At 50.7% G+C, this 22,126-nt stretch overlaps 1 protein-coding gene across 2 annotated transcripts in view; it reads right to left on the minus strand.

Moving 5' to 3' along the window:
* Positions 1-2,100: 2,100 nt before the first annotated feature.
* MORC2 (MORC family CW-type zinc finger 2) overlaps positions 2,101-22,126 on the minus strand; it is a 41,470-nt gene continuing 21,444 nt past the window's right edge. The window contains exons 6-26 of one of the 2 annotated variants that reach the window (XM_051826524.2): positions 21,011-21,119; positions 17,408-17,567; positions 17,189-17,300; positions 16,576-16,701; positions 15,968-16,047; positions 15,215-15,297; positions 14,904-14,989; positions 13,749-13,889; positions 13,498-13,652; positions 13,264-13,392; positions 12,304-12,409; positions 11,863-11,995; positions 9,944-10,018; positions 9,482-9,862; positions 8,795-8,926; positions 7,972-8,026; positions 7,428-7,569; positions 7,082-7,300; positions 6,901-6,994; positions 3,486-3,665; positions 2,101-2,370 (exon numbers count right to left, since the gene is read on the minus strand). In XM_051826524.2, the coding sequence (XP_051682484.2) occupies positions 2,302-2,370; positions 3,486-3,665; positions 6,901-6,994; positions 7,082-7,300; positions 7,428-7,569; positions 7,972-8,026; positions 8,795-8,926; positions 9,482-9,862; positions 9,944-10,018; positions 11,863-11,995; positions 12,304-12,409; positions 13,264-13,392; positions 13,498-13,652; positions 13,749-13,889; positions 14,904-14,989; positions 15,215-15,297; positions 15,968-16,047; positions 16,576-16,701; positions 17,189-17,300; positions 17,408-17,567; positions 21,011-21,119 (2,767 nt within the window). In that variant the 3' untranslated portion in view covers positions 2,101-2,301. Of the gene's footprint in view, positions 2,371-3,476; positions 3,666-6,900; positions 6,995-7,081; positions 7,301-7,427; positions 7,570-7,971; positions 8,027-8,794; positions 8,927-9,481; positions 9,863-9,943; positions 10,019-11,862; positions 11,996-12,303; positions 12,410-13,263; positions 13,393-13,497; positions 13,653-13,748; positions 13,890-14,903; positions 14,990-15,214; positions 15,298-15,967; positions 16,048-16,575; positions 16,702-17,188; positions 17,301-17,407; positions 17,568-21,010; positions 21,120-22,126 lie in introns of both variants that reach the window. The other variant, XM_051826523.2, reaches the window with a different exon arrangement.

Here is a 22,126-nt window from a genome sequence, read left to right on the forward strand (position 1 = left end):
GGATACTCTCCCCAGGGAGAATCTGGGGGTCAGGTGAGCAGACAGAGCCTTGCTCTTCATGGTCCAGCCTTTCCTATCTGAGTTACCATGTGCATACGTCACATAAAGAACACACCTTAAAGCCCCCATCTCTTTCACTCTTTGAAAGCCAGGCTTGCTGCTCCTTCTTTCTCATACCTTCGCCCCAAGGACCATCCCACCACAGATAACCAGACCCTCTGCCTCCTCCCAATCGTCATCAAACAGTTCCAAGCAGGTTAGCTGTCCACAGGGGATACCCAGGAAGGTAGGGGGGAACCCTGCACTTTATCTTGCCATTGAGAACAGCAGACTCTCTGACAAATGGGCTGTGCATCCAGCCAGCTGTGGTTGGATTGATGCAGCAAGGCACATCCAGCAGTTGAAGCTGAAAACATTGAGGAAATTCAGTCTTTCCGTTTCTGTGAGTGTTAAGGAGGGTGAAGATAAAACAACGAAGATGGTGGAGAGAAGGAAAACCTTCAACATGGTTTAAAGCCACAGTAGGAGAAAGAAGGAAGAGGAGGAAGGAGCTAGATTTTACTGAGAAACAAACAGACTGCATTCATTCGGGAGCTCAGTAGAAGTTTACAGTGCTGCGTTTTGATTACATGTGTATGAATTTTAAAAGTGAGTATTACCCTCTGATAAAAAGGCAAAATCAACTTCCTTTTAGATTAGAACAGTAAGTATGGGGACAAAAATGGACCACATACTGCCCGGGATGAGCACTGCCAGATGGGACAAGAATCACCAGGTTACAACAAACACCGAGACTTGGAGAATCATCCAGAGGAAGAGACCAGGGTCTGTCTCAGTGGTGTTACCCAAAACAGCCCTCTCTCAGGGTTGTGGTTTGGGAAAGTCCAGACAGCACCAGTCTCAAGTGCTCTGGCCCCATGGCACAAGTGGGGAATGGGCTCCAACTGCAGTGGGCCAGCATCCTGCACCTCTGCTTCCCAGGCTTCTGCAGACTGCAGAGGGTGGCAGGGTGGCCTCAGCTGGCCCGAGATAGTAGACGCTGGAAAGTCCCCCAAGGAGGTTTGCATCACAGACCAATGGCCTAAAGTCATAGTTCTTGTGCCGTCATAAAACCCAAAGTAGAACTGGGAAGAGCTGGGGAAAATGGAACCAGATTTCTGTAGCCAGTGAAGTGAAAACTCATCAAGTCTCGCCTTTGTCTGTGACCCTGAGAAGTTGCTTGAGACACACAGCTTCTGGGGCTGTGGCTGGACATGGAAGGCCCGATGTGCTTCCTGCGGAGCTGCCTCTGGAGTCCCTGTGGCTGGAAGATCCCGGCCCCCTCCTCCTGGCTGCTCCAGAGGTCAGACTGTGAAGGAGCTCAGTGGGGCCCAGCAGAGCAAAGTAGGAAAAGCAGCAGCAGCTCTCCAGGTCAACCAGCAGCACCTGAGGCCTCTGCCAGCTCAGCACCAGGGCTGTTTGACACACAAGCCCCTTCCCTGAGGAATCCTTTGGAGTTCATTCAGTGGGCTACTCAGGTCAGACATTTGACCGGAGTTGGATGTGTCTATTCCTCAATCTGGGCTCAAGTTAACTGAGGCAGGAAACCACTGTCCAAGGTTTAACCAAGGAAACCATGCTTTCAGACACCTTGGGTGGTGGATGGAGAGGTTGAGCAAGGAGGATCTTTCTTCCCCAAGCTGTTGGGACAGTGCCACAGCCAAGACAACGCTCATCTGCCTGGGCTGACTTCAACCCTTGTTTCCCTGAGACAGGGGAGCTGCAAGAGGGAGAGCCCCTCCAGCACTGAACCTGCTCTGACCACAGCCCCACTGTGGGTCTCCTGCTTCTGAGCCACTAAGGGGAACACCGCTCTGGGGGGTTCTCTGCCTCCCCCATCTCTTAGATGACTACAGCGTCCTCTAGGAAGAACCTGGGGGCTCATGCCCTCCGAGTCTCACCAACCTCAAGTTGGCACTGGCCTCACCACCATCTTGAGGTGCCAGGAGCTTACACAGCTCTGGCTTGGCAACCTGGTGTGGCAAAAGTGGCAAGAATCTCTGTTCTTTGCCCAAGAGTCACACCAAAAATGTATGGTTTCACAGCAGCCACAGCATCTTGTTTCTTTTAAAAAATAAATATTTATAAACTTAGGGAGGAAGATTCAAAGAATCAAGAGTAACTTTCCCTCCAAAAGCACAAATGTCCCATATGAGTCAAACAAGGTAAGTCCACCAATACATGAATGCAACCCCCACCCCCAGGAAGCTGCTGTGTTGAGGGGCAGGTAAGTAGGGGAGCTGGTGCCTGGCTCCCAGCCCTTTAGTCCCCCTTGGTGATGAGGTCTTCGATGTAGGCATCCAGCTCGTCATCTGTGTTGATATCTATGTCCTGGAATAGAGAGGGGCAAAGTTCAGCGGGGGGCTGGAGGACAGCTGAGGGGGCTCCCTCTCTACCCTTCTCAAAGTTCCTGAGGCTGAGCCACTTCCACCCTTCCTGCCCCCCTCCTGCCCCACCCCCACCCCCACCCGTCAGGCTCCTGTCCGGCTCCTGTCCTGTCTTGATCACATTCCTCCCGCCCCTCCCCACCCCGCCCCATCAAAGCACACAGACAGCACACCCAGACTTCTGCTCTGCCCTGCCTCCACCCCAAGTTCCCAGGTGCCTTTCATGAGCTTCCTTCACATACTATCGATGTGCCCACTCCTTTCCCTGCTGTCACTATCCAAGGTCCAGGCCACCACTATCAACCCAGACAATGGAGGACCTCGTCACAGGAGTCCTTGCTTCAAGCCTCCCACCACCAAGACTAAGGACCACGCCAGGCTCCTTCAGTGGCTTTCCACAGCTCCCAGGCAGGGCCCACCTTGTAGAGGGCCTGCCACTACTAAGCTCCCCACTAAGGCCTTGAGTCCTACTGCTCCTCCCTCTGCCTGGAGCACTCATGACCTTCTACACTACGGCTTTCCTGTCAGTCTCCGCCAAAATGTCAGCTCAGCAGTGCCCCCTGAGCATTCTAGTCAAGGGGCTTCCCCAGTTTGTTTACTTCCTAGCACTCCCGCAATCAGTGATTGTCTCCCTCAGCAGCAGGGCAGAACCTTTTCTAGCCTATCTGCCTCCCCGACAAATCCCAAGGACATGAAGGATCAACACCCTAAAGGGCACACCCCACTTTCAGGCTACCCAATCCCAACTGCGCATCAGTCATCTGGAAAAGCAAGAACTTCTTTGTTTTATGGCTTGGAGGGTTCTCAAACCAGGTTGTACATCGGAATGTCTAAACAAAGGACAGAGTCAGGTTCAGTGGGTCTGGCTGGGATGAGACCCAGACAGCCACACCACCTCAAGCCCTCCTGGTCAGGACACTGTGCAGTCAGGGTTGCACCCACACATTCCTGTGAATGGAGAGCGTGGTGAGAAGGGAGGAGGAGGTCCCCAGGCCCCCCACCCTCAGAGACCAGGTGGTCCAGCTGCAATGAGAGGGCTGCCTGGCTCACCTCCTGCACCTTTTGCAGGAGTGCCACGATGTTGGTCCTCAGCTTCTGCAGCTTCTCCTCTGTCTCCCGGAGCTTCTTCTCAGAGGTGCGCAGGCTCTCCTCGGAGGCCTTGGCCCGCGAATCAGCACGGCTCTGATAGGAATGACACAGGTTCTGAAGCCCCACTTCATACTGCTTGAAGTACTCTTTCTGTCAGGAGGGAAGTTGAAACGTGAGTATCTGGTTTACAGGGCTCCCCGGGGAGGCACAAGGTGTCTCCAGTGGGCTCCACACAGATGCCTGGTTTGAAGAACATTTCAGAGAGTGCACGTGGTCTCTCTAGGTCGAGTTGAGAGACCTCAATGCCTACCTCTTGGGGCTGCTAAGAGGCTAAAACAAGATCACACAGGAAAAAGTACTCTACCAAGTGCTACAGCAAGCCATGAGTAATACGAAGGGTGATTCTTACCATTCCAGGTGGCCCAAAAGGACAACAAAATCACTCCCAGCTCAGTCAGGGTGTTTTACCCTCACAACAGCCCTTGCAATAATCCATTTCCAAGTTATACCAAATAACATCAGGACTAAATTCTCTTCTGCAAATATATATCAAACACCTACTAACAGCAGATCTGGGTAGTAGATATTTTTGCAGTATCAGCTTTTTACTATCTTCTCTGAGTGCCTGCAACCTCCAACAGTAGCATAGTAACGTTAACTAGCAGTGTAGAAAAGTAGGGAAACACTTGTTCCAAATGAAATATTATATGGGATCTCAGTGTATAAAACAAATTTAAATAGCATCTCTTTCACTTTTTCAAATTTATAACATGAATTATTTATATACTACCAATGATTATGGATTATGGATGAGGCCACTGAGCAGATCCTAGCTGGCCACTGCCACCTTATCAACTCTAGCAATTAACTTCTGTAAAGATGCAAGCTGCCTGGTACTGACAGACTTCTGGTTCCTGTTTTTAAAAACTTACTGGCAAGTATGTGTCATTCACCTTATAATCTAAAATATTATCATAAACTAAGATGACAGGAGAAACTTCACATTCTGCCCAAAATTATTACTTCAATACAATATTCCAACAGGCTCCAAAGAATTAAAGTTTCATATGCAATGTCTTGAGAGGGCAATTGTGGTTTCTCCTAGTTTTTTGAGAACTTTTTATTTTGAGCTAACCATAATTTCAATTGTTACTTTCTTAAAAAAATATAATCTGCAGAGTTTTATAAGGCTTGAAGGTCTGGCAGGATGGGGAAGGACAGCCTTTTAGACTGGAAAGGACTTAATAATAAACAGACTCCACTGTGTTCCTGATACCAAAAGAAAGTCTGAGTGGTTCAGACATTACAACTAGGAGGACAAAGCTGATCTGCTGGGTTCTACCTCCTTTCAGAAAAATCAGCTCTCTCCACTATTTTTAGACTCAAAATGCTCCTGCTGACTTTGAGTCCACTGTAGAGATCCTGCTGTACCCAGGCTTTGCCCTGAGTTTGGCAGCAACTTTGAGCCAAAAGCAACAAATATGACTGACAAGATGCCAGGCAGACCCAGCCAGCCATTGGTTCCTCCTGGGATTTGCAGAGTGGCTGTAACCTAAACAAGGGCAAAAGTTGAAACATGGAGCTTTCTGTGAAGACACTGTGATGACTTGGGCCACCTTCCAGCTTTCTCATCAAGTACCATACCCTCTCACCTCACAGCAGGAGCAGGGCAGCCTTGGGTGAGGAAGACATTTACCTCTCTGAGTCTTTTTCTCTTTGCCTCCAGCTTCATTTCACTTTTTAGAAAGTAGAATGGAGATAAAACCCCATATTTTTCTGTCTGGCAAACTTTACCAAGCACACAGCTGCCATATCAGGGCCTGCCATCTTGAATATACTAACTTTATACGGTTTCCATTCCAGTCCTCTTTAGACGCTGTCGCCTAGAAAACCTAAGGTATTCCTACCACAGCAGCATCCCACTTGAGGGGATGACTCCCAATCCCTGTCTCTAGCTCTGGCTTCCCTCTCCCTCCAAGTGCCAGTCCCCAATCTCTCCCTGCCCACTGCACATTACTGCATTCTGCAGGGGGACAGAAAGAGGGATTTAGTGATGTCAGCCACGCCTGTGCTCGTATCTCCAGCACAACACAATCTCAACTCACCTTACTCCCAGTCAATGGCTTTGTCAGCAACCTCCAAATCTCACAGGCCTGAAGCACAGGGCAGCACATGGTCTCTGCCACCTTCCTGTCACCTATGACTTGCTTACCGTCACGCCTAGTCTGTCAACAACCTGTGATACACTCCTTGTATCCACCGGCCCATTCCCATCCCGCTGCCTCCCATTTCCAATTGCTCATCTCTGACCGGATTCCCTGCCCCTGCATCACCCACCCAAACACGCTGCTACCAAAGATGCCTCGTTAGCAGTATCCCTGGGCCCAATCAGCCTGCCACCTGCTGTCCAAATGAACCTTTACTGGAACACAGCCATATCCTCACCTCTACCTACCACCAACAGACCCGAGTAGTTGCCACAGATTAGAGCCCACAAACTAGAAATTACTTGCTCATTGGCCCTCTATAGAAAAAGTTTATTGACCCTGCCCGAGGCATCATGCAGACGAACAATTCCTTGCGCTTAAAAACAGCCTGCTGGCCCTCCATCTTATAGAGTTCAAGCCGATGTGACTTCAACCAGGCATTCAGAGGCATCACAGCCTGGCTCTGTTTCCTCCTACCTTACTAACCCACACAGCCTGCTGCCCTGACTCCCCTGACCTCTGCTCACACAAGCCCACTTCTCCAATACCCTCCTGTCCCTTACACAGGCCAGCACTGCTGAAGCCCAGGTTTTCTCTAGACTGAGTTGCTCTCTCCCCATTCCCCACCCTGCGCCAGGCCTCCTCCCAGCCACTCCCACCACACTCGCTTCTCAGAGCTTCATGGTACCTCTACTGACTGAAGTTATTCAGAGGCAGGCCCTTTGCGCACGAAGAGGCCCAGCAAAGGGAGGTGATACATCGAGATCTGCTAGGCAGATCAGCTGAAGCACTAAGTAAGCTACACACATGGTGAGGTGCTGCATCTCCAAGAGTCACATTTTAGACACTTTAAGCCTAAGCTCTGTGGTTGCCTGGGACAGGTTTATTCCATTTTGCATGGGTATGGGAAGAGGGATTTAGTGATGTCAACCACACCTGCTCTCCCAAAAGGACTCAGTTGCTAGCACCTGTGGTAGACGGAGTTGGCTTTCTGCCTGTCAGCGTCATATCCAGTCATGCCACGTTTTCTCTACAGCAAAGTTTCCTTTTCCCTTCTCTTGGAAGAAAGGGAAACTGGCTGAGGTAGGGCACCTGGCTGAGCACCAGCCATCACTATAAGCTATCCATCACTACAACGGAATGTGGGTGTGCAGAATCAAATGTCAGGCCAGACTCACCAGAGGAAAAGATATCAGCTCATCTGAATTCATAGCACTCAGCTCCTTCTTAGAGATGGGGAAACTCGGAGGCAGGAAGTAACGTAAACAATTCCTAAGCGACAAAGATGAGGACAGCAATTCAGAACGGAGAGCAGAGAACTGCGGCTGGCCCCAAAGCAGGAAGACCAAAGACACGCACCGAAGGATCTGGACGAGCAGGTCAATGGTCTCATGGTTGGTGTTCGGTGCAGTGGTGTCGGGCTCAATGCGGATGCACTCCGAAGTAGAGGGCTCTGCTACAGCCTGCTGGGCCACCACCACCTCTTCTTCCTCCCCACCCAACTGCTGTGTGTCGGGGCTCTGGTACTCGGGGGAAGGGGGCTTCATCAGCCGCACATCCTCACTGCCTTTCTCTACCCTGTGGAGAACACAGAGTTTTTAGCCAGCTGTCCTGGGTTCCCAGGGTAGGCTGCAGCAGAGAGCCAGGGACACCTACTCCCCCTGGCTGACTTCTGCTATCCTGGCCTGCGAGAAGGGAGCATTACCAGCGGTCTCTCGGTGTTGTGTCTGTGGGCACGTAGTCAAACTTCACCTTCCACCGCACCGCATGTTTGCCCGCCTCCACGGCTGTGACACGGCCTGTGTACCACTCCCTATTCACACGCACCTCCACATGTAGGCCTTTATCTGAGAATGTGGACAGAGGCACACATCAGAAAACAAGACCAGAGCCCCTCAGCTCAGCCAGGGCTAGGAGCCAGAAATTCCTAGGTGCGCGCCTTCATCACACAGGGACAAGGAGCCCGGCCACCCTGTTCTCCTCCACCACCTGTCATGAGGATGCTGATGAGCAAGAGGATGAGTGACTGCCAGGGGTGCACACCAACGAAGGTGTCAGAACCAGCCACGAAGGGGTGCTGTCTTCACAATTCTGCTTGGGATTAGACTTGGATCCACTGGTACATAAAAGTCCAGGCCCAGGATAAACCCCCCCAACCTCCCTCCCCCAAAAAGTCTTCAGGATTGAACTGCTGCTCGCAAGAGGCTCCACGGCTTCCACAGGCTGCCAGGGACCTCCCCCAAACTCACCTTTCTGAGCCCTCTTGAGGTCAGCCGGGTCCTCTTCCCCAGCACTGTCTGAGAGCTGCAAGAACAGCAGTCTGTTAACAGACATCTTCAGGGGTCCCCAAAGAGCAGACTGCATTATGGCCATCCAGGATCATCAGCCATCACCTTCATGTCCATCATTTTTTAAATTTTTATGTATTTGAAAGAGGTGAACAGCCAAAGATTTCTCATTTGCTGGTTCACTCCCCAAATGCCTCCACCAGCCCAGAATGGACCAGGCCAAAACCAGGAGCTAGAAACTCAATCCAGGTCTCATATCTGGGTGCAGGGTCCCAAATAATTGAGTCATCACCTGCTGCCTCCCAGGATGAACATTAACAGAAAGCTCCAATCAGGAATAGAGCCAGGACTTGAGCCCAGGCACTCCGGCAGGGGATCTGGGCATTCCAAGCAGCACCTTAGCCACTGTACCAAATACCTGCCCCACCCCCTGTATGTCTTCCGATGCTGCAGTTTAAATCCCTGAGGGCCACGCTCTGCAATCACTGGCCCAGCCACCTTCTGCCACTTTTATAAACAATAGAGCAGGGAAGAGAAGAACACCACGGACAGGGAAGCAAAGCAATCTGAACCTACTTCTGTGTATCAGCATTACTTGAGGTCTGCGCTCCCAGCCGGTCTTACTCAGGAGCCTGCCTGGCATCCTGTTTCTGGTCGTCCATGTGACAGAACTTGGAGACCCACCAGGCCTCCAGAAGGCTTACGTTGCCAAGATCACCAGAGCCGGTGCAGACTGCTAGTGGGGATGGGAGGGAGGTTCTTAGAGCCTCTCCTCAACACCTACCTCATTGGAGTCCTTCTTTTCCTCCTTCACTGCAAATTTGCCCCGCTTGCACCTCTCCTTCTTCCTCTCAGCCTCTTCCTCGGCTTCATCCTCATCAGAAACCCCAAGGCTGCGCTTCCGACCAGGGGTAGCCTAGGACAGAAGAGTGAGAACGTGAGCCCTTGAAGAGCAGGAAGATGCCGTCTGGTCTATGTAAGCTGCTCAGGGGGCCTGTTACTCAGTCCCCATCAGACATGACATGGCGCACAACATCAGCCACCTCCTGGCCCCTGAACTATATGAGGGCCTCTGCTCAAAGCTGTTGCGGGTCAACCTGTCAGTTCACTCCCTCTTAGCCCGCCTGACACGGTGACCTGAGACACACCCCCACTGCCACAGCCCACAAAGGCCATTGGTCACATGACCTGACGTGATGCCAACCGATGCGCACACTGTGAGAAGCCAGTAGAGCTGACTCCAGTTCATGGCAGATCAAAACTCTAGGGAGCAGAGAAGAGCTCCCAGACAGGAAACCAACTTGCTCTGTGCCCCAAGCCCCTTAAACTGTTTAGACTCCCCCTCCACAGGGAGGAGGAAAACCGTGGGGTCAGTGATCTTCCCAAGGCTCTCCGCGCACAGCTTTGATCCCACGCAGTTCCACTCCTGCACCACTGACGATGGGCTGGGGCTGAGAGGAAGACATCTCACCGAGGACGGTTTAGTGGGTGGCTCTGGCTTCTTGACCACTGGAGTTCTGACAGCTCGGGGAGCAGGGACTTCCCGAGGGGTCTTCGCGTTGGGCAGCGCAGATGGTAGCTGTGGCTGACCCACAGGGGCAGGCCGGGGCATGGTCTTGGCCAGAGTATTTGCAGGCCTTCGAGGTGCCTCCGGTGGCTGGAACACCCTGGATGTACTGGCCTCCTCCCGGGCTGCTACAGCAGGAGGCTTTGGAGCGTTGCTGGCGACAGGGGCCCTTCGGGGCTGGCTGGCTGGTCTGGGCTGTTGCAGAGAAGGAGGTCTGCTCGGGGCGTTCTTGATCACAGCAGGTAAAGGGGGTGACCGAGGACGCTGAGGTCTACGCGCAGGTTCCTGCAAAAGGCCCACAGAGACTGAGTGCACTGATCTTCACAAGACACCTAGGAAAGCCCCTCCCATGTCCCTGGGTTTTACCTCAGTGGAAGGTCTGGTAGTCACTTCCAAGGGCAATTTCTTCAGGTCAGCTTGGGAGCGGATAGGTGTGGTTTTCTGCAGGGCAAATATGATAAAGTCTGCATATCTTGGTATATTCAGGCAAACTCATCTTGGATCTATTGTGTCTGGGACAGTGAGCAAATAAAATAAAAAATCTGGGGAGCCAGCACTGTGGCGTAGCAGGTAAAGCCACCACCTGCAGTGCCAGAATCCCATATGGGCACCGGTTCGTGTCCCAGCTGTTCCACTTCCAATCCAGCTCTCTACTATAGCCTGGGATAGCAGTACAAGATGGCCCAAGTGCCTGGGACGCTGCACCCATGTGGGAGACCCGGAAGAAGCTCCTGGCTCCTGGCTTCAGATTGGCCCAGCTCTGGCTGTTGTGGCCAACTGGGGAGTGAACCAGAGGATGGAAGACCTCTCTCTTTCTCTGCCTCTCCTTCTCTCTGTGTGTAACTCTGACTTTCAAATAAATAATTAAAAAAAAAAAAAAAAAAAGAAAACCTGGGCCTAATCCTCTAACAAGACTCCCATTCTGCTGGGGAGACAAAAATTACACAAAACTAACCCATCAGCAAATCATAGGACACTGTGTGACTAATCCAGCAACTGAGAGACTAAGGGGAAAGCATCAACAGACTGAACTCTTTACAAACAGAGCCTAAAAAGATGGGGAGGGCCTGAAGGCTAGGAGAAGCCTGGACGATGCCAGAAAGGATGGGAGGATTCAGCAGACAGGGAGGCTCACAGAAACACTACAGGGCAGTGAAAGCCCATCTGCACAGGCACAGCAGCCAGAAAGGGACAGGTCTTTGCAATAAATATAATGTATAATGTGCCATCACAAACATGCCTAACAAATACTATACGGCCAGGGGTGGTGCTGGGGCATAGCTGGTAAAGCCACCACTTGCGGCACCAGCATCCCATATGCTTGCAGCACCAGAATACCATATGGGTGCCAGTTCAAGCCCCGGCTATTCCACTTTCAATCCAGTTCCCTGCTAATGGCCAAGGAAAGAAGTGACTGGACCCCTGGACCCACGTGGGAGACCAGAAAGAAGCTCCTGGCTCCTAACTTTGGGTTGGCTCAGTTCTGGCCATTTGGGGAGTGAACCAGTGGATGGACACACTCTCTCTCTTAACTCTGCCTTTCAAAAAAATAAATCTTTAAAAAAAAAAAAAACTTCACAACTAAAGTAATAACAAAAAAAGTAAGTGGGGAAAAAAAACAATTCTAAAAGAAATATAAGTGGACACATTGAAAAACTGTCCAATTTTAAAAATGGAAAAGAAATTAAATTATAAGGTGCACGTATCTTTGCCAATAAATTTGCAAAAATATTTAAAATTCTCATATGCTGCTAGTAAAGAACAGAAATCAACGTTTGGAGGATGATTTGGGAATAACTAAGAAACCATTAATTTTCAAAATTCTCTTACTCTTTCAATTTCACTTCTTAGAGAATTACCAAGAAAATAATTATGTAGTAGAAATATATGAGTGTATGAAATATATGGCATGATCTCTGTATTTCTACGAAAAATGTCTCTATGTAATTATGTATATGATGTACACAAATTCGTAAGAAGTCAGAAGGCTATGCAGTTAATGGTGGTTGCCCTTAAGATAGGATTTTATTTTCTGCAGTTTTTAGACATTCTAAAAGAAGTAGGTCACTTTGAAATACCTTTTAAAACAGCTTTTCTAGTTATTTTTTTCCTTTTTTTAAGAATGAACAAGGCATACCTGAAAAACAGTGTGCTTTAACGCAGAGGCTGGGGCTGGGATGCCTGGTGAGCAGCGGTGAAACTCAGCATGAGGAAGAGGGGAGTCACTGACGGGCACAGGACCCCGGGCACAGGAGGGCTCTGCCCAGTGACCTCGGTCCACATACCTGGAGGGCCTCCAGCTTCTCCTGCTGCTGGCGGATTTTCTCCGTCAGCTGCTTCTGCTTCTCCTCCTGTGTTTTCAGGTCCTTTTTGAAAGTCCCCAGGGGGACCTTCTGCTTCTGTTCAGAAGCCTCACATCTGTAGCAAGACCATGGCAAAGCAGAGTTCCAGGCAGGGCGGGGATCTTCCTCCCCACCCAGCTCATGCCCCCTCTCACAAGAGCAACCCCCTGAGTCCTCACAGCACGGAATTAACTAACATGCACTGCAAGCCATGTGTCAAGTCTTGGCACTTACTACGAGCAACAAAACAGATTGAGGGATATAAGTCTTAGCCTTAAGAAGTATAGAGGGTTATATCTACCCCAAGAATACAGGGAACAGTGGGAAATCAGGAGGGGGGCAGCAGAGAAGTACCCACAATTCCTTTGCTAGAGAAGTGCTCACCGGTCTTGCTCAGGATCAGGGTTCATGGAGCAAACCCAGGTGTCAGGGTAATCTTTTTCCACGGAATTCAGCTGGAAGGGGAGGGTCCTCCACTTCAAACATAAATCTGTGACATAGAAACACCCACATGTCAGTAATACCCATCAGCTGTTCATGGCCAGGCCCAAAGCAGCCAGCCCAAACATTCTATGCAAAGCTCTTCACTCTGGCTCCAACTCTGGCTGTCCTAACAGAATTATATTTCTTGGGGCCAACACTGTGATGCTGGCATCCCATATGGGTGCTGGTTCGAGTCCCAGCTGCTCCACTTCCGATCCCATTCTCCGCTATGGCCTAGGAAAGCAGTAGAAGATGGCCCAAGTCCTTGGACCCCTGCACCCACGTGGGAAACCCGGAAGAAGCTCCTGGCTCTTGGTTTCGGATCAGCGCAGCTCCAGCCATTGCAGCCAACTGGGGAGTGAACCAGAGGATAGAAGACCTCTCCCACCCCCCCACCCCTGCCTCTGCCTCTCCTTCTCTCTGTGTAACTCTTTCAAATAAATAAATAAATCTTTAAAAAAATAATAATTATATTTCTTCTCAGGGACAGTGATTCCAGCAAGGATAGAAACTTAACATCATGGACCCTTAATACACCCCAGACTCTCTCCCTCTAGTAGCAGGATCCTGGCTCAGTCATCTACAGCAGAAACAATGCGGTACCAAACTAACTGAGCCTGGCTCAGTCACAGCATGAGAGGCCTGGGAGGTTAAATGATTTTCTGTCTCATTCAATCAAACAGGAGAACTCAGCACAGACTCAAAAGACTGAGCTCACAGGGTCATCACTCTACTTGCATCTTCCCAGCAGGACCATCAGTTCATGAATGCCAGTCAGGCCGAGTGCCAGCACAGGGCCCCGGGGAAGAAGGCCAGCGACTGAGAGGGACAGTCAGAAGGAGGGCTCCAGCGCTGACTCACCACACTGGATGGTGGTCGGGATTTCCATGGCTCTCCGGCGTTTGTAACGCAGCTCACTGGATGGGGGCTGGTTCCAGTTGGCAGAGAGGTAGCCAAACTCATCCCAGAACTTGATGATTCCTCGTTGGGCTAGAAGGCAAACACCCGCACATCATGTCGGGCGCTAGGTCATGAGCCATCTTAAGGCTGGAGGTGAAGAGAAAGGGCATGGGTGCAGAGGTACAGCCCCATTACCAACGGCAATGTCCTTCCAGTACTGCGCCAGGTGCTCGCCCATTGCCCGCAGCAGGTGTCGGTACTCCTTGGCATCCGCAAAGTCCTGCTTGTTGTGTGTAGGCTCCAGGACCAGATAGGGCACATCAACAACCCCCACAACCCCACCGCAGGCCCTGCAGGGAGAAAAGTGGACACAACTCTGTAACCTCACCGGTCAGAGCCCTCGCGCCGTCCACTCTGGCTGGAAAGCTCCCTCATGAAGTACTCACATGCCCCCTTCCAGCTGTGGCCCCACTTTCTCATACATCTTGATCAGACGGCTACAGTTGTAGATGAACATCCCGTCCAGGTACCGGTGTTCAATGTTGACCCCAAAAACGAAATTCAGCTCCTTAGGTTCTTTCAGTGCTCTAAGAAGAAAGAGAAAGAACTTCGTGTGGGCCCACCCACGAGCACACAACGCCATGGTGATCAAGGTATGTTAGGCTTCAGCTTCAGACAACGTCCAGCAAAACTGCATCTCCATTCCGTGCACAGCCTCTGTCAGAACTGACAGGAACACAAAACTGTGCAGAGGCTCTAGGCATCGCTAATTAAAAGCACACAACTTTGGCTTTTTAGTAACGAAACAGGGACAAACCCAAGTAGGAACAGATTACCGTGAAGCCGCTGCTACAAATCTCTGCAGAGAGGGTTAAGTGGTAGAATAAACATAAAAGTATCTTCATACCTTCCCCAAACTCCACTATATGAAAGTCATTTAAAAAAAAAAAGGCAAAAATTCACAAGAACATGTGAGAGCCGACACCAACAGATGCTGAAAAGCAAATGGAGGAGCTGTGGAATGACTCAGGCTGACGTAACCTGGAGCCTGAATCTGTGGCCAAGAAGAAGCAAGTCGGTAAGTCAGGCCCCGGAGCCTGGAGGCGCCAGACATGGAGGTGGGACAGTGCTCCTTCTACGTGGAAAAGTCTGTGAAATCCAACCTCCCGAAACAGTCCCCATTTGTAACCAATGATGGGAGAATGAATTTGAATATATATAAGACATAAAAAACTAAGAACAGATATCCCCAGGGGGTAGAAGCATAAGGGACTTTCAGATAGCTCTTAAATGTTTTGTATTTTTCAAATTTTATACACTGAGCATTCTTTAAATGAAAAGTGAAAAAGAGGAAGAAAGAAAAGGTGAGATGGTGCCAGCGAGGACTGCTAGGGGTTCAACTTGAGGTGTCGGCTCTTCCCTGCCTTCTCCTAGCTCACGGAAGGGAGTGCTCAGGGTAACCCTTTCTCCTGCAAGGCCATTTGGCTGAGATCACATGAACAGCTTTTCAAAGCCATCTGGGTGACAGAATGGCAACCTGTCAGTCAACAGGGCAAAAGCTACACAACTCTAGAAAACCGCAAGACAGCCCCGGCCCTCACCGCTGCTTGGCGTCCTTGATCCTCTTCTTGACATCGGCTTCTCTGCGCAGGGTGATGGCTGTGTTCTGGACCTGTCGTAACATCACCTGGAGAAGCACACCAACATCGAGTGAGAGGAGGAGGCACCCTGGGCCACAGCAGGTTAACGTTATGCCATCACATCTAAAACTTCACAGCGTAACTCACATGGATGTACATGTGAGTTATCATTACTAGAGACAAACTCAAACGCTGTGTCACATGTCACATGACCAGGGCTTGTAATGCCAGAAAAGCTGGAGAACAGCAGCCACATGAGCCTGGGGCCTTACCCTGGAGTCCCGGGTGAGGTCTCCACCCAGGCGCACTTCTAATGTCCGAGCTTTGCTCTCTGCCTCCCGGGCCTTCTCTTCAGCTGAAATCCAAGAGAAACCATAAGGCATTCAAAGGCTCAGAACCCAATCACCCCTCCCGGATCCACAAAGAAGCTCCCCACTGGACATGAAATAGGCGCATCATCAAGGGAAATGAGCCATGGCTGGGGAGCGCATTGGGAGCAGCCTCCAGGCCAAGCCTGCAAAAGTCAGTGCACAAAGGGAAATCTGGCTTTCAAAAATATCACCGAGGCCCCAAGGAAAGCAGGCACTATTTATACCTGACACATGCTTTTCAAACTTTAAACTTTAAAAATGGACTCAACAGATCAAAACACACACAAAGCAGGCAGAGCTAACCCTCAGCATGAGCTGGGAACTAATGAAGCCTTCCCCTTCAAGGAGGTGAGAACTGAGAAGCGCTGGCTGATTTCTGCCCTGCACTCAGGAAAGCTAATCCACAAGTAGTTGAGCCAGAGGAGGGTGTGGGATTCTTCACCCTGGGCAAGCCAGAGTTGACAGTTTTAGATAAAGCCCTCTAAACGGCTGTCGTGAAAGCAGTCTGGAGACAAAGTGCTGAGGGGAATGGCATGTGGGCAAATGGCTGGGACAGGAGGAGAGCCTTGTCCCTAGATCCCTGCTTTGGCCACAAAAGCGTACCCCAGACCACCCCCACCCGACGCTCTCCTCCTGCACAGGAGGTGGCCTTACCAATGCGAGCTACATGCTCTGCCTTCTTCACCTCCTGCTCTGCACGGGTCTTGAAACGGCTTGACGTGTACTTGTACATCCTGGACAGTGGAAAAAGGAACCTGAGGGCCCGAGCGGCAGCAGGGCAGGCGGCCAGCCCCAGCTCAGGAAGCTCCCTGTCTTCCTGCCTGCTCCCACACTGTGCTGTCCTGGCCTCTCGTGATGAGACAAATCCAAGTCTATCTTGGCAAAAAAGATTCAATTCCTTTGTCTTCTTGCCCCCGACTTCCTGCTCTGTCCTTGACAAACAATCTCGCTGTTCACCAGGGTGTCCTCAATCCCATGGCAGAAACAAACCTTAGGAAGAAGCCCGGGCCTTTTTGTGTAGTAGTCTAAGCGCCCCCTGCCCCCAAAGCTGAGACTCAGACAGCTTACTGTGCCATGCAGGACACCTGCCACGTACCAGAGGCACCCACAACCAGCGAGCTCAGCCAGCCAAATGCCAGAGCCTGTCGGCCACGTCTGCCCTCCTCCAGGACCGAGAAGTGCGGTGGCAAATCACGGCCAGCACTGTGGGAGCCTCGCTCTCACATCGCATCACTCCGGCTCAGTGGCGGGCAAGCCTTTACCTGGGCTTGTACAGGCAGCAGGAGAGCCTCTTGGTCTGCACCTTGTGTCCGTGAATGAAGATCCTCATCCGGGGATCGATGTAGAGCACAGCAGCATAGGCACGGAACGAGCGCCGCTCTGGCTTCCTAGAGACCACAGGACAGAGAGAGCAATGCCACCCACCCACAACAAGCAGTAAAGGTCCAAGAATGTCTGCGGGCCCTCCACTTTTCCATCGCCAACCTCAGCTCCTCCTGCAGCCCTCACAGGGTGTTCCTTCCACAAGGACACCACATGCTGCCCCCTCACATCCCGTCCAGGGGGCCCCCAGACACCTCACTAGGCTCTACCGCTGCCTGACTGTGGGGGCCTCGGCAATCCCGTCCCCCTCGAGGCCGCAGTTTCTTGTGGAGTCAGAGCAGAGGGCCACCAGTTTTTCTGCTTAGCTGAGGATCTGCTGTCTCATTCGTCCCTCCTGCCTCATGTCTAGGAGACTTGAGCTCTCAACTGCAGTAGTTCCATCACTCATCCCTCCAAGAGAAATGCAGGGACTGCGCCCTCCTCTCTCCTTGAAGGCACCTCCAGAAAGAATGAGCAGCAGCTGCAGGGCCCCGCCCTCCCAGGCACACTCACGTGCCCTCTGGAGAGGTCTCTGCCATCTGGATATCTCTTGGGTTGGAGATGATGTCCAGCTCTGGCTCTCCGTTATCCATGAGTTTGAGATTGAAGATGATCACCAGTGTTCCTGGGGAACAGAGGTCCTTTCATTCTGGCAGGTGCCCTGGGCATCTCCACCCACTCAGGGCTCTGCAGCTCCAGGATTCTGTGGGCTACAGCTCACAGCCTTCTTACCGCTGTCCCCAGGAATCTTCATGAACTGGGACATCACTTCCTCCTCAGTGCGGAAGGGAGAGTACTTGTAGATGAGTTCTGTCTCGATGGCAAACTTCTCCACGTTATCTGTGACAGGTTCCCGGGTCCGCGAGTTCCAGGTGGGCAATGGGACGATCACCTTCGGGGTGAGCACAGACAGGCAGTGAGGCAGGCCCTAGAACAGCCTTTCCCTAAACCGTGCAGCTATCCCGGCCCTGCGCACAGGGGCTCCACACTAGCCAAGGCCCAGACATAAGGCCCAAGCTCAACAGCCTAGCACCAGAGGCTCTCTGGCTTCTGCCCTGTCCGAAAACTCAGCCTCATGTCACTGCTTCCTCTTAGGGTCCTCTTATACCTGGGGCAGGGGGTGTCTCTGCACGGGTAGTTCCCTGTTTGGAATGTCCTTGGCCATTTTTAAAATACTTTGGTAAAAACTCTACTCTTACCACTACAGAAAATACACTAGTGAATGTGAAGATATACTAACATAACCTACATCTCTGCAACCCCGCCCCTAGGTATGTGGCCTAGGAGACATTTTCACAGGAGTCTTCGCCACGTTCATGGGAAATGTAAACTATGAAAAAAAAATGCATGATTTCCAAATTTTTTTCCAACCAAACTTTTTAAATTCCATTTTCCCACAAACTTCCTGAAGTACCCTTCTATATACTAGTATAAAAACAACTCAAATATCCAACAGAGTGGTCAGACTCAACTACAGTGCATCCACAATGGAATACCATATAGTAATGAAAACAAACACACGTACAGCAACTAGCATCAACATGGATGACCTCATAAACATAGAGTAACTTACAAAATACCAACAAAATGAGCTCACGTATGTAAAATTCAAAAATAGGCACAACTGAAGTATGAATTAAGGATGCACACACAGGTGACAAACTACACTAAATAAGGGAATGGCCATCATAGAAGTCACCTGAAGGTGGTTCCTTCAGGGGCACAGTAAGGGAAAGATTACAAGGCGACTTCTAACACCGGTCTATAATGGGGGCTACATGGGGCATTTGCTTTATTATCTTCTTCACTGTACAAATACTTTAATATACTCTTCAACATATATGGGGCTTCATTTTACGTCCAAGTTAATGCATGTAAAAATCCTAGTCTTTCTTCAAAAACCCCACCTCAAACACTGCCTCTTCAGAGGCCCCACTGTTCTCCTTCCCATCCCCTGAGCAAGCGGCCACTGCAAAAGAGATTCCCTCTGCACAACAAAGGGGTTGGGGCACCCCAGAAGTTCAGCTCAGCCAGCCCACCCTTAGGGAAAAGGAACTGTGTCTTAACAACTGCCAGGGTGAGAGACTGTTAAGGAGATCGGAGGCTTTTGCTGGATCCTAAGAAGTTTCGTGCTGTTAAGTATTCAACCCCAAGGCTGGCTTGGACACATTCCTCCTTGGCCGAAAATGATCTGATTTTGAAATCTTGGCTGAGTTTGCACTAGAGTACAATCCAAAACAGTGACCTTCTAGCACCAAGTAAGGAAAAAAACCGCAACCTAGCCTTTTCCACCAGGGCAACTGAGTTCCATCTGCGCTCCGTGGACTCGTACCTCATGTGCCCATTCTTTACCACAGTGTCAGGTGACAACACCGTCACTTTGAACCGTGGGCATTCACTCCCACTGGTGTTATCCCTCCTCCGTTGCAACATCGCTGCTTCAGTTCCAACACCATCACTACACTTTTGGTTTTCTCTGCACCTTTCTGGACACCCCTTGGTGTCCTATGCCACTTTCTCCTCCCACTGACCTTTAGATGTCGGCCTGCCCTAAGCCTCGTCTCGCTCTGCACTCACTTGCCACCAAGAATCCTGGAGTCCAACTCCAGGCTCAGAATTCCCTTTGCATATCCAGAACAAACTCACGCATCCCCTCCACACCATCCCTCCTCCATTCTTCTCTAGCAGCTCACCACCTCCAACTGCCACCCCAGAACCTTCGAGTCAGCCCTTCCCCTCCCTTCTCCAACCCCTCCACTGATCAGTCGCAGGCCACATCCTGAAGAGGGGAGACTCCATCTCTTTCTCTCACTTCCCTACTCCAAGTTCTGCTGGGCCCTCTCGACTAGTCCACTCCAACACCCCCAATCTTTCCAATATAATCACCACACAAATAACCACATGGACCTTTTTAAAAAGAGAATTTGATCCTGGCACACCCTTGCTTAATAAAGTCCCACTCACTCAACAAGCCCCGAGGTCAAGCCTAGCCTGGCCTTCCCTGCGCTCCAGAAGCCAACATGTTTCTTCAGGGGACCCCGCTGTAGGTGCCCTCCCCAGCCCTCAGGGCCTTGAGTAAGCTGCTTCTGCCGACTTGAACACCCTCCCCTGACCACACGCAGTCCTTTATTAAGAAACATACCCCAAAACCCCAGCCCAGGCCACCCTCTCCTGTCTCTTCTGTCCTATCTTCTCTGCAGATACAGCCCTCTCACCCTCCAAGTGTGCTGAAGGAACCAAGCTACCACATCAAAAAGGCAAACAAATCCCCTGGCTTGCTAAGTAAAGACGGCAGGAAAAGACAGCCCGCCATTCTCAGCATGAACCAGTCTGCTATGATGCAGGCTTGGATCCAAACAGGGCCAGTTCAAATTTGGGCACAGCCAACTGAGATGAATTTTTCTCCAACTCTGAATTCAACTATCTGCTTATGTGACAGCAATGGATTTCTTTCTACAGATCTTCTCAGGCCCCTCTCAAACTCTAGCCTCCATTTCTCACACATGAAAAGAAGATAAAAAGAGATAAGAGTCCAGTCTGAGGAGGCTGGCCAGACCGCAGAATACCCCTAATCCCCACAACGAAGGGGCCAGGGCTCACCAGAAATGCTATTCAGATATCTGAGCCACCAGGCCAAAGAAATCAGCTGAGCATGTGTTTAAGCTTTCACAGTTAATTACCAAAATGGTTCACAGTAAGAGTGCGGATTCACCAAGCCTGCCTTCCAGCACAGCAGTAATCGCTGGGACTGCACAGCGGCCACTCCTGAAGTGAGACCAACGACCAGGCGCCAGGTAGGAACAAGCTCACATTCAGGCTTCCCTGCCTCCAGACCTGGCTGGGCCCTGGGGGTGTCTGATCTGTGGCTTCTGATCCGGGCAGTTGCGGCAACACATTTCCTCAAAAATAACATGTGCTCACAGCACATTCCACAAAGTCACCACCAGGGGCAAAGATGTCGCTGTTCCTATAATTACTGCCAGCTATATTCACCATGCATAGTCAGGGAAGCCCAAAAAAACAAGTCTCTATGGTAACACCCCCACAGATGGAGTTTAGATCTAGAGGAGCTGCAAATCCAACTCTTGGTTCCTGCCACTTGACAGCCTCATTTTCAGAAACAAGACAGCTGCTCTCTGAAGTACTTTAAGATTTTGCTTCCTCTCACATTAACGTATCTGCCTTAACCTCTCAACCAATCCATCCAACCAGCTAATCCCAGGACATGGGGCACATGCTCCAATCCTACAACTGTGAAAGAGCCCAGCACTGCAAACAACCCATGAAAACCGTCTGGGCAGAGTCAACAAGTATGACCACAAGGACGGGACCCACTTCATCAATGCCTTCCTCTTCGTGGAAGGTACGAGACAGAAAGAGGCAGGTCATGGTGTCTTCCTTCTTGGTGAAAAGGATAAAATCCTTCCCAATGCGCATTGAGCCCCTGAAAGGGAAACAGAAATAGATTACTCTCCCAGGGATTCAAAAACTCATGTGAAAAAGGAGTAACCCCACCCCGTGCCTCTGGAGGGTTCTCCTAAAGGCCTCCCTAGGCCCCAGGCCCTGAGCTGAGCTCCACAGCTTTCGTCCTCCACCTAACACTCCTCGCTCTGCTTTCCCACTAGTCTTCTCTTAGTCTTAGTCTTCACCTATGATCTTTTCAATCATACTCACTCAACATCCAGGACCCTCACCACCCTCTGGGCACATTCACCACCAACCAGAGAACCAAGTTAGTCTCACTCCCAGCTTTCTGTTGCCTCAAAGCTCACTAATTCCACTGCTGCCCTTGGGCTCCAGGTCCATTCCAGCCCACAAGGGCTGATGAGCCCTAACTGTGCCATCAAATGGAAGCCCCATCAAGGTGAGAGACCAGGGCCTTTGCTCCCAAAGCCCTCAAAAAAAAAAAAAAAAAAAAAAAAAAAAAAAAAAAAAAAAAAAACACTGCATGAGTCCAGGGCTCAGCCAGACACGCAGGTGCTATCAAATTATAATTCTTGACCATGGTGTTCACAGAGGCTTGTAACTGGCTCCTGTCCTGTAAGTCTTCTGGTTCAAAACTGTTTTGCCTCTTCAAGCTCATTGTGACACTGGCAGGCCTCTACTTTTGGATGCAACTGGTTTCTGGGAACTGTGCCTGGAAGCTAATTTCCACAGGCCAAGAGTCTAAACGGAGTCCACTGCTTCCTTCCTCTGTTTTGTGATGTTAAACCATGCAAGGAGCAGGCTGGGACAGGCCTTTTCAGACAGCAAGGAGCAGGGCAGCAGCCCACAGCACCAAAGAAAGCTGTTCACTGAACAATGAGCTGTTCAGCGCCTTTCTCCTGAATAGCTTCTGGGGTTTATGGCTATTATCTCATTAGTCCTCATAACACCCCAGGGAGATGATGGAGGCGGGAAGCCTCATTACTCCCCTCTGTGTACAAATACAAACCAGACTGGCAGGCCGAG

Source organism: Oryctolagus cuniculus, chromosome 21 (assembly GCF_964237555.1).
Source record: "Oryctolagus cuniculus chromosome 21, mOryCun1.1, whole genome shotgun sequence".
In the NCBI taxonomy this organism is placed as follows: Eukaryota; Metazoa; Chordata; class Mammalia; order Lagomorpha; family Leporidae; genus Oryctolagus; species Oryctolagus cuniculus.